This window comes from Malus sylvestris, chromosome 4 (genome assembly GCF_916048215.2).
Source record: "Malus sylvestris chromosome 4, drMalSylv7.2, whole genome shotgun sequence".
Taxonomy (NCBI): domain Eukaryota; kingdom Viridiplantae; phylum Streptophyta; class Magnoliopsida; order Rosales; family Rosaceae; genus Malus; species Malus sylvestris.
In genome coordinates this window covers 28558304-28574702 of record NC_062263.1, presented here as the reverse complement: position 1 = coordinate 28574702, position 16399 = coordinate 28558304, and the positions used below count along the sequence as shown (strand labels likewise).

The window sequence follows — 16399 nt, the reverse complement described above, 5'->3', positions numbered from 1 at the left end:
CTTCATGCACGTTACAAGGACCATAATCATAAACAATTTATCTTCTTTTTATTTTTTATAAAGGGGGTTTGCCAGGATAATTTATCATTCCAAGAGTTAGGAAGATTCATAACTGCATTTTAACCTTGCTTTGGCTACCATCATACAATTCACAAACGGCAATAATCGAGCCTATAACATGCATTGCGAAATATGAGCCTATAATTAAAAGGGAAGACGAGTTGAAGAGAGAGAATTTATTTTGGCCACACAATCTATTATGGACGGTAAAACTTAAGTGATCTGGAAGATCCAAGAAAAGTTGGTTTTCAAATCTTATATATCCAACTTGTGAAAAATAGTTTAATTTTTCTTGGAAACTATTTATATCAAAATTATTTTAACATCCGTTTTTTCGTTTTTCTGTCTACACAATCAAATAACATAAATTAACATGGTGCTAAAAAAAATGAGTGTTTATAAAAAAAAAAAATTCTTCACCATTAGAACATTTATAACACTTGGGAATAAAGCTTAAAAATTTATGTCCTAAGGAATTAAATATCGATATTATCGGCGAAATATCGTTTTTTTGACCCGGCGATATTTTTTTTTGTAAAAATAAAATATCTTTAAAATATCGCGATAATATCGATAATATCGTGATATTACCGATATTAGCGATATTATCGCGACATTCGTCGTCGTCGCCGCCGCCGAGAGGTGAGAAAGGGATCCAGAAACCAGATCGAAGAAGATGGATCCAGAAACCAGATCGAAGAAGAAGGATCCAGATCGAAGGAGAGACGAAGATGGAGAGACCGAGGGAGAGACGGAGACGGAGAGACCGAGGCAGAGATGGAGACGGAGAGACCGAGGGAGAGACGGAGACGGAGAGACCGAGGCAGAGACGGAGACGGAGAGACCGAGGCAGAGACAGAGACGTAGAGACGGAGATGGCGATGAGGTGGTGTCGCCGTTGATGTGGTGTGGAAGTGAGGGTGTGGGTTGCTCACGGGGAGAAGGAGAGAGTGCAGAGATGCAGAGAGTGCAGAGAGTGCAGAGAGGGCGAAGAGGGAGAATGAGGGTTGTTCACGGGGAGAAGGAGAGAGTGCAGAGAGCGATGAGGAGGTGTCGCCGTTGAAGTGGTGTGGAAGTGAGGGTGTGGCGTGTGGGTTGGTTCACGGGGAGAAGGAGAGAGTGCAGAGAGTGCAGAGAGAGAGCACGGTAGAGATGAGAGAGTGAGGGAAAAGAGAGATCTGAGAGAAAAGAGAGACGGGGACACAAAAGCAAGGTGGGCCCCCTGGGCACACCTATTAAGATCTAAAAATAATTTTAAAAGCAAGATAAACTCAAACTTAGTGAAAATACAATTTAAATTGGGGGTGGGTGTAACAATCTACCCCTCTTAAAAGAATTTCGTCTCAGAAATTTAAAATCACTTACTAAACTGAAATACTAGAAAATAGGAAGAAGAATATATGTATAAAGAGAAATCAAGTCCAAATAATTACATCATATTAAAATTTGATTAATTTTTTTTCAGTTACATATATTCTATATGATAAATTTCTATTTTAAATCAAGTCCAAATAATTACATCATATTAAAATTTGATTATTTTTTTTTTCAGTTACATATATTATATATGATAAATTTCTATTTTAAACCAAGTCCAAATAATTACATCATACTAAAATTTGATTAATTTCTTTTCAAGTATCTACTTTTGAACTACTCACCATGTTCACTCTATGTGATACTAAGTCACTCATGTATCTTACCATACAATGTATAAAGTGTAAAATATTGTACTAATTCATTATATATAAATGATTATGGTGTGTTTAAACTTATTTCATTAATTACTACATATTTTCTACACTTACAATGTTTGCCAGCTCGTTATATAATCAACTTAAATCAGTTAAATCCATCATGCAATGCATTTCCTTCCAATTTTTTGTGATAAACTAATAGATAATTGACTAAATAAACATCCTGCAAAGTTTCAATAAAAATTTCCAAGTTTTTCTTACAATTTCCATTGTTTCCATGTAATTTTTATCGATATCGATATTATCCCGATATTTCCATCGATATTTCCGTGTTTTCGGACTACCAATATTTCCGATATTACCGATATTTTCTTCCTTGGTCCTAACCCATAGACTGCTTTTCTTCTCCAATAGTTATGACTTCAAATTTTAGTCCGAGATTATTAAATGATGATTTTAGCCTTATTTTTTTTGAAAATAAAATTTATGTAGATTATCATAATTTATCGTTATGAACATTTTAATATAAAAATATTTAAATTTCGGTAAATAAAGTGTATTTTGATTTAAAAAAAAATATTTTAGACATTAGATTTGATTTTGGGCTGTCAAATTTTCTTTACCGTTAAATTTGATCTGATTTGATCACATCTGTTGGATTATAAGTAAAAACAAAAGAAAAGTTTGAAATATGACAATTTGGTGGGTCCAGAATAATTTAAGCTAAACTTAATTTCTGAACGAATCTAACCCAAAAATATATTTTCTCTTCAAAGCTTATTTTAGTCCAATAGTTGGAAATGATTTGGGAAGGGGGTTTAACGCTTATATTTTAAGTTTTATTTTATGAGATGATCTAATGTTATATGTTCACCCAATGGGCCAATTATTCCATACCCACAACAAGCCCATATTCTATAAGCCCAATAATCCACTCTCAAAATCTATTTTCTTTGTAATTTTTTTTTTGATGAAAAACAAAATCAATTTACAGAGAAAAATCTGAGAAAATACACAGGGAGCGCGAGAGCTAGAGAGAGAGAGAGAGATGGGGAGAGAGGTCTCAGAGAGCTGCGTGGATAGTCTACTGACAGAGATGGTCTCTATGTACTGCAATCGGTTATACGCCAACAAGCCCGAGCTCGCCGCCAGTAGGATCGACGCTATTGGCTACCAGGTCGGCCACCAGCTCTCCGAGCGGTACACCTCCCCACACTATTCCTAACCACCCTGCCCTCTCTAGTTCTTCCCTTTATTTCATTGTAATTGAATTGGATTTGTTTGATCTCACAGGTTTGGGGTTTTTAGATCTGAAATGCCTATTTTCGAAGTGTTTGATTTCGAAATTTGTTCTCTTTTTTCCGTTTGTAATGATTTGGTAGAGTGTTTAGTTGCTGAGAAAATGTGGAATAGTAATTCGAAGTGTTTGATTTCGAAATTTTTTTCTCTTTTTTCGTTTGTAATGATTTGTTAGAGTGTTTGGTTGCTGAGAAATGTGGAATAGTAATTCGAAGTGTTTGATTTCGAAATTTTTTCTCTTTTTTCGTTTGTAATGATTTGTTAAGAGTGTTTGGTTGCTGAGAAAACGTGGGAAAGTAAAGCATATGTGTGTGGCATTGAATCCTATGCTATTCTAGGTCTACTTATAATTTAAAGTTAACAAAATAATGCTCATTGTAAATTGTAGGAATAGGAGTGTGATTATGGATAAATTTCACTTGTTAGGTACACGATGGAGCGGCCTCGGTTTACTGATCATCTGGATGCAATTAAGTTCATCTGCAAGGACTTTTGGTCCGAGCTCTTCAAGAAGCAGATTGACAACTTAAAGACCAATCATAGGGTAATTTGTTTAGAATCGAGTCAATCGACTAATACTGAATCGGGGTTCTTTGTCAATGTGTGAATTTGATAAGACTAAGATGGTTTTTGTTTGTGTTGTAGGGTACTTTTGTATTGCAAGATAATTGGTTTCGTTGGGTTTCACGCATGTCGCTTGATCCTTCCGAAAATGGAGACTTGTCTAAAGAAAATGCCGAGGCGGCTGAAAACAAGGCAGCAGAAGAACCAAACATGCATCTCCATTTCTCATGTGGAGTCATAAAAGGTGCTCTTCATAACTTGGGGATTGCTTGTGCTGTTTCTGCCGACACGTCCCACCTTCCTGCGTGTAAGTAGTTCTCTGTTTAGTGCTTTAGAATTATGAGTACATTTTCTGTGCCAACACTGTATATGACATTGTTTTTAACAAATATAAGCTCCTTAACATGTAAAGTTAGAAAATTTGATACACCTGCGATAATTCATTGTTTTTGGAGTAAATCATTATATAGAATCTATACCCTCCACAATCCACTTATACGCTAAGCATCACTTTGCAGTGTTATCTGCCTATATCCTCTTCGTAATCTTACCAAAAGTGAGTTACGATATTTTGGGCTACTGAATAACTGTCCGTCTGTATCCCACTAGTCATGAGATGATTCTCACCTATGCTAGTTGCTTTAATGTTTTTCGGCATATTTGAGGTGGTTCATGTTTAGTTAGAGCAGTGTATCACGTTGAAGTGTAGTAATCGGTAAGAGGACAATTCTTGGGAATTTTTGTTGTCCATCCATGCTTAGAATTCCGTATTTCCTGGATAAATGTGACAAAGTCAATCATAATCTGCCCGGATAGTATCACCTTCGAACCCTGTATTTTCTTCTCGTGGGCTCAGGTATCTGTTTCCTAGAATGTTTACTGGGTGGATCATGGGTTTCACTTTGACTACCTAACACTTGGAATATAAATGCCGTCAGTTGATCCAATAGCTCGTCATGAGAACTTGTATTATCCTATATAGCATCAAAAGCCTCAACCTCTTTGTGATTCAAATTTTTTTATAAATTAAACGGCAAGGGGTGAAGCATTTTACTTTGTTGTGCTTGCAGCTTGCTCCTTCATCGCAATTTGACACCGATAAGAATCTGTTTATTTCCTTACATGCGTATCTGTGTTTATTTTCTTACATTGGTATCTGTCTCATTATTATTTCATGCACTGAAAGACTGAATCTGACATGATCTCACAACATTCTCGACAAATATTCCATTCATCCTCGTTATCTCGTGTACAGACAGTTGCCATCATTCATAAATGAACTGTAGTTGGCAGGTTGGCTTGAGATCTAAAAGATTATCTCACCTTGGTTTGCCGGCATCCTTGTTGCAATACCGATTGATTCTTTTAGCTGAAATTGTTTAACAGGTTCATTCGTGGTTCGTATAAAGCCCTGATGAACGCATCTCCAAGGAACTTTCAGAAAAAAGTTGGGGTTTACTTCATCGGCCTATTGAGATTTGTAGTCTTTCTCCTTCTCTCGTGTACAAGAATTTTTACTTCGATTTCAGAATTTAGTTTTAACCTTCAAACTGAGAAGATTCAGAATTTAGTTTTAACCTTCAAACTGAGAAGATTCATGTCGGAGAAATCACAAGATTGTACTTACCAGTGTTGTGAGGGTGAGGAGAATGTTGAGAAACATGAATTGTATTTATCCTGAACTACTAACATAGGACGTAGAGCCCACAATATTTACTTGTACCTTGTTACTAAATCACCCGATCGATCAACCTTGACACCTATTTTTATCGTTAAACTACTTGACAATACGAAAAATTATTGTTCAACTATTTGACACCAATTTGTTCTGAAAACAAAAAAACAAAAAAAACAAAACAAAAAAAAAAAACCTATTTGACACCAACAAACTAAACAATCATTCTTTGAAGATCAATTGACATTGAACGGGTTTAATGACTCGTGGTGCAAGGCTTCAAAAGGTGCTAGTCAAGCAGTGTATTGAAAACATTAACAGTTGAAAACATTGGCAATGTTGAAATCGTTGGCAGTTTAATGAATGCCCGCATAAGTTTTTCAATACCCACACAAAGTGATGTAGACTTTGGAAATAAAGGTGATCATATTTTCAAAGTCATGTGATGTAAATTTCAAACTATAAGAACTTGTTTGAATGGAGCCGCTCTATAAATAGAGCGCTCTGACTGCAGTTAAAGGATATAGAAAGAATACAGAGAAGAGAGAAGAAAGAAAAGATTAATAACTTCAGTATCTTTTCTTCCCTCTTTTATTTGTCATCCTTTTGTGCTATAGTTTCAGTGTGATATTTTACACCTGCTTAACTTCTGTCACTAGTAAAGGTTATCTCTTTAACCTTTACATATTTATAACACAGTGGAATTTTTATTTATTTTTAAGTAAATTTATTGTATTACGTATAAATAAGTGTGTTTATACTGAAAAAAAAGATTATACTGATTCAGAAAATCAGAAAAAAAAAACAAAATAAAAATAAAAAATACATAAAATAAAAATTTTCATAAAAAAAGTTAGAATATAATTGGGTTAGGAGAAAAGGAAAATTTAAAGGAATATAAAAATGAGAAGAGCCACTTAGTACGATGAGATTCTCGATTTGATCGAATTACTTAAAGCCTTTCTCATTATGTTGAATCTTTTATTACGCCTTAAACAACCGAAATGTGTGGAGGATGAAAAAGGGGATGACCTCAATTGAAAGGGAAATGCTAACCAAAAGAGATCTCCAGAGATTCTTGTCTCATTTTATTTTTTCGTAGAAATAATTTTTTCTTTTCATTGATTTGTGAATCTCAAGCCAATGGCTACACAGTATAGGCGGAGAGCCATGGGTCTTGAAATTACCCGTCTGAATGGATTGGTGATGGTAACAAGTCCCAAGGAGAGCCAAAAAGAGATTAACCCGCTTCATTCACCAAGTGAATGATCTTCGCTTCACATGAACAACAAAAACCACCATTGTGGTATTCTTTTGTCTTAGGTTTGATTTTTGTCAAAATCGATAATTTAGACTATATTATTGCTAGATTATTGTAAAGTTAAGTTCACCCCTTCTTTTTTAGTGTATATAATATCATTTGTTAAAAAAAAAAAACGAAAAGACGATGGTTAAGATGGTTGGGTCGGTGAGGAAAAGATGATAGGGATAAGATGGTGGGATTTGGATCCCAGTCGAATTCAAATTGTGAGAATCCTAAGAATCTTCATATCTTAACCGTTCATCGTATATTATGCGGTTAAAAGTTATTTTGAATTTTTTATTTAATACTAGCATTTATCTGCACACTTTGTGTGTATGTACACAGTTTTTTAGAAAATGAGAACGAGAGAGGGAGAAAGGGATTACGTGGGGTGTGTGTGGGGGGGGGGAGTGGGACATTTTTGTTTTTGATTTTTTTTTTGTTTTCAATTTTAAATATTATAGATATTTTAACATCACCTGTAGTTGAGGTTTCAGTAAAAAATAGTAAAATTTAGACCTATGAAATTACATTATTGCCCATCATTTTTTGTGTGATAGAAGACTAAGTTATCTTTTCATCATCTTTTAATTAACAAAAAAGATTTAATTAATTAATAAAAATAATATAAATTAAACACAAATAATATTTAAGAAAAATTAACTTCACATATACAATGAACGCCTAAAAGATAAAGATTCATATGTTTTTTCCAAACAGAATTCAGAAAAGATATCTCAGATGAGATGGTGGGCCGATGAGAAAAAGACAAAGACGGCGGAGAGGAAAGGAGAAGATATTTACTAGAGTAAATTTACGAAATTACCATCGCCGACGAATTTGCAGCAGTTCAACATCCATGGTTTCACAATCCAACAATTGTCGTCCAAAAGGGGTCCACACAAAGCTAAAGTCAAACAGTAAAGCAATTCAATTCAATTGGGCCCAAGGACTCAATCGTCCAGATTATCACACGTGGCGACCTGTATGCATTCGTGGCCCCACCACTCGCTCCACTATCCGTCCGTGGCCACTCCACTCATTCCACTAGCCCACTACCGCTTCCGGCTACTGTGTTGAACGGTAAGCAGTCTTGCTTTGACCAGAGATTCCGATCACGACGATCTTCTCGTTTTCTTGTTTTTATTGGCTTCTCCGGCACGACGACGACGACGTTTCACTTGGGTTTGTGCGGCGGCGGAGACAATGGAGTTGGAGAAGATAGAGGCGGAACTGAAGGAGGCGGAGACGAAGCAGAGGAGTCTGAGCAAGGCGTACGAGTGCGTACACGCGCAGGCGACCGCGCTTATTATCTTCGCCGTGCAATGGAAGGATCTGGAGGAGCACTTCGAGTCGACTCGGTACTCGCTCGAGTTGCAATTCGGGGAACTCGCCCGCCGCGAGACGGCGGTCCGGCTGCGGTACGGGGAGTTGGAGGCGAAGGAGATGAAGTACAACTCTGAAATCGAATCGAAAGCGGACGAGTTGGGGGGGCTTCAGAGGTTGATCGACGAGAAGGTTGAGGAGGTTATACAGAGTAAGAACCAGGTTATAGAGGCTAAGAACCACTTGCACTCTCTCCAGTCATTGATTCAGGAACGTAGCAATGAGGTTATGGTGCAAGAGAAGAGATTGACGGAGGCTGAGGGTTTTGTTGTGGAGAAGAAGAGGGAGTGCGATTCGATTGAGAAGCGGGTTGAGCGGAGGCAGAAAAAATTGGATTGGGTTGAGAGAAGGGTGGAGGAGAAGTCGAAATTGGCTGAGGTGAAGGCGGAGGAAGTGAGGGGGTTTGGAGAGGCGTTGGAGAAGTGTGTCGAAGAGATTGAGTTGAAGAAGAGGGAGTTGAATGAGATTATCGGGTCGATTGAGAAGCGCAAGAAGGAGTTCAATTCGATAGGGGAGCAGATTATGGAGGCGGAAAAGTTGATGAAGGTCCAGGAGGAGCAGCTGGGTTTTAAAGAAGAGAGAATTAAGGAGGCGCAAAGGGCGGTTGAACAATGTGACAAAGAGTTGAAATGGAGAGAGAAGCTGAAAACGGAGGCGGAAAGGGCGGTTGAAGAATGTGACAAGGAGTTGAAATGGAGAGAGAAGCTGAAAACGGAGGCGGAAAGGGCGGTTGAAGAACGAGACAAGGAGTTGAAGCTGAAAAAGGAGAAACTTGTTGTGATTGATAAGTCTTTAGCGGAGTGCTCGAATGCGCTGGAATCAAGAGAGAAAAGGATTAGGGAAATAGACTCGAAAAAAGATAAAGATTTGAGCTTGCGTGAGAAATCATTGGAGGAGTGGTCCTGTAGGCTTGAGGTTAAAGAGAGGGAAGTTAGATTGGGAGAGAGAATTGTCGAGTTAAAAGCTGGGGAACTCCAAAAGTTGAAAGAAGGCGAAAGGTGTTTGGAATCTATCTCGCAGGTACTTGAACAGAAAGAGAACCGACTTCAAGACCTTGACGAAGAGCTCAAATTGAAGCAGAAAGAACTTGATTTGATAAAAAAATCCACTGAAGAACGCGCCAAAAACTTGGAATTGAAAGAGAGGCAACTTGAAGATCAGGCCAAAGAGCTTGAACTGAAGCAGAAAGGATTTGATTCGATAAAAAAAATCTCCGAGGAACGCACCCAAAACCTGAAATCGAAAGAGAATACTAGTATTCTTGTTTCTCAAGTGAAAATTGAGCAATTGGAACATATCCCTGCCAACAATGCTGTTGTTCCTTCTACCTCAAGTAACCAGTCCGGCGTCAATATGGATGGTAGAGGCTTGCTGTTGTTCATAAATGAGCATTTGAAGAGATATGTTGTATTGGGTAGTGAAATCTCAGCTGTTCTTCAGGCGTCACCAGACCCGGCAAAATTAGTTTTGGATGCTATGCAAGGGTTTTACCATGCAAATTCAAGTGTGGACGAAAGCGAGTGTGATTTTGAGAGCATTACTAGGATGACTTGTAGCCTTCTGTTGGAGAATTTAAAGAGTGTCTCCCCCCAAATTAACCCTGAGGTGAGAGAGGAAGCAATTAAGTTGGCAGGTGATTGGAAGGTTAAAATGAGGACGGACAATTGCTTGGAGGTTTTGGGTTTTCTGCGGCTTGTTAGTACATATGGAATCACCTCGTTTTATGATGCGAAGGAGCTTCAAAGTCTTTGTGCGATTGTTGCTAAGGATGAACGTACAACTGAATTATCCTGGGCTTTTGGTATGACTGGTGAGGCACCTGGTAAAATCTTTTTGCTTGTTCATATTTATATCTAACTTTCTAATTTGCTTATGTTGTCTTTTTATTTTATTGCATACATATATGAATGGTTTCCTGATTTACTTTGAAAAGTCGAATGTTCCTATTATGTTTCTCACTGTTGTTCAGTCAATAAGTAGAACTGTGTATCAGCAGCAATGATGCCTTTTAAGGGCTCGTTTGTTGTCCATAGAAGATGAATTTTTCACTAAGGAAACTTATCTCTTCCGATTAAGAATGGAAAATTTTCCTATTCGACATGCCTTATAGTGTCTGCAGTTTAGAGCAGGATTGTTTACTAGTCCCTTCAGAAATTTTTGCAACGGTTGTCATATTTTGCAAAGATGACAAATTATCTTGCAATTACGTAGTGTATCTAGTTCTCTTCACATATCTCAGAAGAATCTCTTCTTCTTTTTTTTGGAAATTAATCTTATTGCAATTTTTTCATGTACTTCTTAATTGGTTTTTCATAACATGCTTCAAGTTTTCTTCTCATTTATCTCATCTTCTTTTGATGCCATTTCATCTTAGATCCTCTTATTGCACATTTTACATATACTTCTGAATTGGTCTTTTAGGCCATCGTGATGTCCAATTTGCCCATAATACCATCTTATGCTCTCAAGTTTGCAAAACAAGTACGTTTTGCTTTGATAGGATTCTGAAGTGAGAGCTTATGACCACCACACCCACACCACACCTTATTGATTGACTCAAAGCACAACGGGACACAATGCTCTAGATACATTTGATATGTTACATTTGGAACTATTCACTCTCTAACCTGCCAACTGCATTTTCTTTGTTTCTTACCCACAGCCACAATTGAGGCCCCGGAATCTTCACTGGCAAACAATGCAGGAACTTGTTCTTCTCCGAATCTTCAACTAACTGCCACCACAGATGCTACTCATTCGCAGGGGTTTTTAAATGAGCTTTTCAGTAGGGATTGTTTGATACAGACTGAAACTTGGGCTGCTTTTCAATCGTCATCAGAACCAGAAAAGTTTGTGATGGATGTGATGCAAACTTCTTTTTATAAATACTGCACAATAGAGGATGCTGGTTTTAAAGAAATTGTCATGGCAAAATACATTTCACTACTCGACATGCTGATGAAAATTAAACCGCATGTTGGACCTCATGTTAACATAGATGCTCTAAAGCTAGCAGTCAATTGGAAATCAAAAATTGGTGCCAGTACCCAACCCCTTGAGCTTTTGGGTTTTTTGCAGTTCATAGCTACATATGGACTGCTTTCCATGTTTAATAGAGAGACTTTAGTGTTTCTTGGAAGGATTTCTCATCAGAAGCAGGCGCTAGAAATATGTCAGACACTTGGTTTAGCTGATAAGATCCCTGGTAAGTTTATTAAATTAATTTCTGTGTGGTAGTTACTCAAATTAGTTTATCGGCATGCTATTTAAATTCTCTTTGAAAATTCGCAAAATTTGGCCATAGGTATTTTTTTTTGAGAAGAATTTGGCCATAGGTATCAGTCACTATAAGTGTCCTAGATTCCCTTTTTGTGCCCCTTAGTGTGATAGTTACTTCTTTGTTGGTTTTATACTGCCTGAAGGAGCTGATGGCTCGGGCGTTATTTAATGCTTTATAGGTGATTGAGATGGTAGTGGCTTCTATCCTAAATTCCTAATCCATCCTCACTTAACCAAACTAAGCTTTTAATATCACCATGCAATGTGTCAAATACAAAATAGTGGCTTAAAACTATTTTCAGTCTTTCTTATTTCTTTCCAATTGAAACATAAATGAAAGAACTTCATCTGTTCATCCCTGTTCTTCAATGTCAAGAGTGAAGCTTTCTCAACCTTCTATAATCTTTCTTCCTCAAGATGTTAGACCCCATCCTACTCTCCAGCCCTTTTTTTATTGGAAAGTAGGGTGTAGATCATAATTTTGAAAAGAATGCTGCAATTACAAGCTCGAAAGACGGCTTTATTGAGAGACACATGTTGGACTGGTAGCTGTTTGATTCACTGATAAATTTTGCAATCTTGGTGGATTAATCTGATAGGTAGTTTTCTGTTTCTGTTCAAATCCTTTTGTGAAAAGTGCAGGGTTACAAATTTCCGGAGTATGATGATGCTTGTTCTCAAAACAAAGGGATTCCAAGTTGCTCAATTTTTTTTTTTTTCCAGTGAACAAATAATAATTTCTCAATTTACTAACAATTGCATAATTTTGATTCTGTTTTAACTTGCATCTTTTTCCATCTTAAATTTTCTTCCTCTTGTCAATGCATTTGTCAACGTTACCTTCTTTATGTTTGGGTGGCGCTACTATGATATTTTCGTCTTGAAACTTCTTTGGAGCAGTTTTGATAAATTCTGCAATTCCGTTTTATATGTAACAGATATCATTCGGGATCTTGTTGAAAAGAACCAACTAATTGAGGCTGTTCGATTAATTTGCCCGTTTAAGTTAATTGACAAGTTCCCACCAGTACCACTCTTGAAAGAATTTGTGGAGAATGCAAAGTTGTCGTGCATTCAAATGAGCAAGGGACATAAATTATTTTCTGAAAAGGTACCGTTGTATTTTCTTTCGACATCCGATATCTTCAATGTAAATATACATTTACTGACTCATACTTTTTACCTTTGTTCACAGGATAAGTGTGTAAACAACCAGATTGCTGCTCTTAGAGTTGTGATTCAATGTATCAAAGATAGCAACCTCGAGTCCGAGTACCCTTCCAGGTTCATTGAAACACAAATAGCTTTTCTGGAAAAAATGAATAATCATCGCAGACGCCAAATGACATCTCCTCCCTCCAAGGTTGAACAACGATGGAAGAAAAATTCTCCGGTCTCCAAGGTTGAGGGACAAGAGCAGAAACAGTCTCCTGCCTCCAAAGTTGAGGGACGGGAGCAGAAAAAGTCTCCTTCCCCTAGAATTGAGGGACGAGAGCAGATCAAACCTCTTGCCTCCAATGTTGAACAAGGGGCGGAAAAGCCTTTTGCTTATACTGTTGAGGGACAAGAGCAGAAAAGATCTGTTCCCTCCCACGCTGAACCAGAAGAACACAGTAGAGGCAAGAAACGTAGACCCAACACTTTGCCTTGCTCGATTCAACCACCACAACAGCGTCGAAATATGTATCATCAGACATCTGCTTCCGTACATTCTATTCATCGCCACCAATCACCCCAGGCTATCGGAAGCCAGGTCCGTTGCCTGGGGAGAGTTTTTAAAGCCATGCCGAATCCTGATTAGACCGAGTATGAACCTGCTATACGTACTAACCACGAAAGACCGCTGCACAACTCTGAAGTCCCGTCCTAGCGCGCAATGCTGCTTACGGATACCTTCCTCGTAATGTACCCTTAGTTTTTATGGTGGCACAATAGGTTGGCAGCTCGCTGTCTTCTGTAAGTTGCACTACAACTATTTAGGAGAAGCAACATAATCTGACCTGACTATTGTAAATAGCCTTTGTTTTTATAGTGTTGGTTTTTTTTGTTTTTTTGTTTTTGGGTCCAAACTTGATTTAGAGTTGCTTCTCCTAAATTCACAACCTTATATAGCTTGATTGAAAGTGCTTTTAAAATAACTGAAAATGTTTTGATGAAATTGATCAAAGCACCATATCTTTGATTCTTTCAGAAAGCACCTAAAGTGTTTTTTATGATCCACTTTGGATTTTTACGAATGATTGGTTCCAAAAACATTTTTACAAAAAACGCTTTCAGTTATTTTAAAAGCACTTCCAAACAAGTCTTAATGTTTTCTCACACTGGACTAGCCATGGTTCAATTTCATCCCGAAGATCTCTCACTTACAAGTGAAGAGGAATATTATTAAACCATAGTAATAAGTGACGTGTTTTGTTAACACATGAACAACTTCTTTCTTTCTCACGTGCACAAAATGTGACTTTGATTTAGTTCTAAAATATCGATATTATCCCGATATTTTCATCAAAATTTTCGTGTTTTTGGACTACCGATATTTTCGATATCATCGATATTTTAGACCTTGATAGGAACTTTATGTGGTACTAAATCACTCATCTATCTTACCATGCAATGTATAAAGTGTAAAATATTGTACTAATTTATTATATATAAATGATTATGGTGTGTTTAAACTTCTTTCATTAATTACTACATATTTTCTACACTCACAATGCTTACCACCTCGCTATATAATCAACTTATATCAGTTAAATTCATCATGCAATGCATTTCCTTCCAATTTTTTGTGATAAACTAATAGATAATTGACTAAATAAATATCCTGCAAAGTTTTAATAAAAATTTCCAAATTTGTCTTACAATTTCGATGGTTTTTATTCAATTTTTATTGATATCGATAATATCCCGATATTTCCATCGAAATTTCCGTGTTTTTGGACTACTGATATTTCCGATATCCTCGATATTTTAGACCTTGGTTGTGATTAACAAAAACCAAAATCATTGAAATGCATTCATGTTGTGCACCACAACTTAAAACACCAAATTAAGAGAAAAACTTTAACGAAAAACTTCATGTACTTGTTCACTTTAACGAAAAATCACATTTTTACACTAAAATGTCAATACTTGTACTATTCACTTTAGCCTTTATTTTATCCTTATCATTAAAACTCAAAGTTTTCTAACATTTTTCATTATTTTTCCTAAAAATATAAAGATTTTTAGGAATGAGATTAAAATGACTGAAAGTATTTTGGAAATCAAAAATAATTTCACCAAAATTTTTTTAATCATTTTAAATAACTTTTAAATAAGCCCTGGGCTTTCTTCAAGTGTTGTTCAGAGGATAAAAATTCGTTTATCGAGCGTGCGAATATGAAATACAAGATTTTTTATCCTTAAGATTGGGTTGAGCAAAATCGACATTTTAATTTGTCAACAATATTCAAATTATTATTATGAGATTTATTAAAATTTTGAGATTGATATCAATCCATTATCCATTTACAAATTTTAAAATTTAAATCCGTTCAACAGGATAAATAGTAGCGTGGTGGGAAAAATGCAGTCAATTAAATGACTAAATATCCTTTAAAAAAAAAAAGACTAAATATGAAAGAAAACAATTCGAGAGATTTTTTAGTGTGATTGATATACGGGATGGTATATCACATGTCACTAAATAAATGGTGGGATATGTGTGTGTTTGGACCCAAATTTACACCATCGGCCCATGTAATCAAGGCCGTTGAGTGAGCATAGTTCTCGACCGTCAGATGGAAAAGTGAAGATATTTTTGTTAAGGGATAATATTATGATTTTCTATCATAATAATTATTTTTTAATGATGAATTATCTTGATTTTTTCCTGGTACAAGATGGATGAGATGTAAATGTAGTTCAATTTGATTTGGGATTCTTGGAGTTAAGACGCGTGGTGGATTGGGAGCATCAGAGCACGTTATTAAGAGTCCTAATACACTATTGCATTGTTGGCAAATGGAAATTGGCAGAGATATTAATGCTTGCATAAAGATGAAGATGTTAAATTGGAGATGGATAGCCACGTGTGAGTGGATTTGGTGGAGCCATGCATGCATATCATTATTTCAAGTCAAGATGCTTATCGGCACTAATTGGTATATGCTAATATGCTATTAATTAGCAAGAGGTGGTTACATGTTGGTAAGTGATAACAATCTTTTTGCATGAGATTGTTATGAAGGAGGACTTTGATGTTGGCGGCAGCTTTACAACGCGAGCCGTCAGGATGAGGATGATACTTATAAATACAGAGTCGCAAACAACGGGTAGAGCCCCGACAAAAATCAATACAAAATTGCCCTGCGCAAACTCTCACAACTTGAGATCTTTTTCTTTTCCTTTTTCGCTGACACATCTTCCGTTGGCATCAACAGCACTGTGGAAGCAACCGGTGATATCTTAAGTCGGCATAGATAGCTCTGTCACCGTAGAGTCGGTCGGTCTCGCAGTATCTTCCGTTGGCATCAACAGCACTGCGGCGAGAACGGTCGACTGCCTATCCAAGTCTCGGTCGAGAAGGGTTTTCGAATCCTTGTTGGTCGAGGTCATCTCATTAGCCTTCTCGGCGAGGTGGGGTGTTACAGTTATTACATTCGGCACATTGTAAGCCGAATTCGGTTCGTGAACTTCGCAAATTAGCAGCCTTGTCTTCAGGCTCGAGAGCCCAAGAGGCCGAGAATTGTTCCTTCCTCGGCCGCAATCGCAAGACACAGAAGTCAGCAGCGCGCTCAACGCAACATCAACAAATTTACTCCTCGGCCGAGCCTCGGCCGACGAGTTGGCACGCCCCGCAATCACCGAAGGACGTAGTTAGCTTAGAATATATTCGGCCTGCGCGCCACGTAGGTTTTGTAATTTCTAGGGTCAACAGTGTGTTAAAAATTTAATAACTTAAAATATAAAATTTCCCACCATTCATATTAAAACATGTGGTGTACCACTTGTGTTCCCGTTACATTTAAAAATTTCTCTACGACTAGGACGAAATAGTTGGACACGTGGCAAATTGCATGCTTTGGGTGTCCCTCCCTTAATCTATATAGCAAAATACGTGAACATAGTAGTTGAACAATACACAAACGCTCT

General features: G+C 37.1%; 2 protein-coding genes and 1 long non-coding RNA gene across 4 annotated transcripts; 2 read left to right on the top strand and 1 right to left on the bottom strand.

Annotated features, from left to right (window-relative positions):
* Positions 1–2805: 2805 nt before the first annotated feature.
* On the top strand, positions 2806–5295 carry LOC126620058 (uncharacterized). The gene is made up of 4 exons (XM_050288523.1): positions 2806–2963; positions 3489–3600; positions 3702–3927; positions 5007–5295. The coding sequence occupies exons 1-4, from the start codon at positions 2806–2808 to the stop codon at positions 5033–5035; spliced, it is 525 nt and encodes a 174-aa protein (XP_050144480.1). The 3' UTR covers positions 5036–5295.
* On the bottom strand, positions 5014–5506 carry LOC126620060 (uncharacterized). The gene is made up of 3 exons (XR_007622232.1): positions 5492–5506; positions 5199–5428; positions 5014–5163 (listed from the first exon to the last, which is right to left on the bottom strand). It is a non-coding gene; the product is annotated as an uncharacterized LOC126620060 (long non-coding RNA).
* Positions 5507–7588: 2082 nt separating this feature from the next.
* Positions 7589–13312, top strand: LOC126620053 (FRIGIDA-like protein 5). 2 transcript variants are annotated; one of them, XM_050288515.1, is made up of 4 exons: positions 7589–9806; positions 10647–11189; positions 12202–12374; positions 12459–13312. In XM_050288515.1, exons 1-4 carry the CDS (start codon positions 7805–7807, stop codon positions 13062–13064), a joined length of 3324 nt encoding a protein of 1107 aa, XP_050144472.1. In that variant the 5' UTR covers positions 7589–7804; the 3' UTR covers positions 13065–13312. The 2 variants fall into 2 exon arrangements, with proteins under 2 accessions (XP_050144472.1, XP_050144473.1); XM_050288516.1 differs by having other exon boundaries at positions 7591–9794.
* The last annotated feature ends 3087 nt before the right edge of the window (positions 13313–16399 follow it).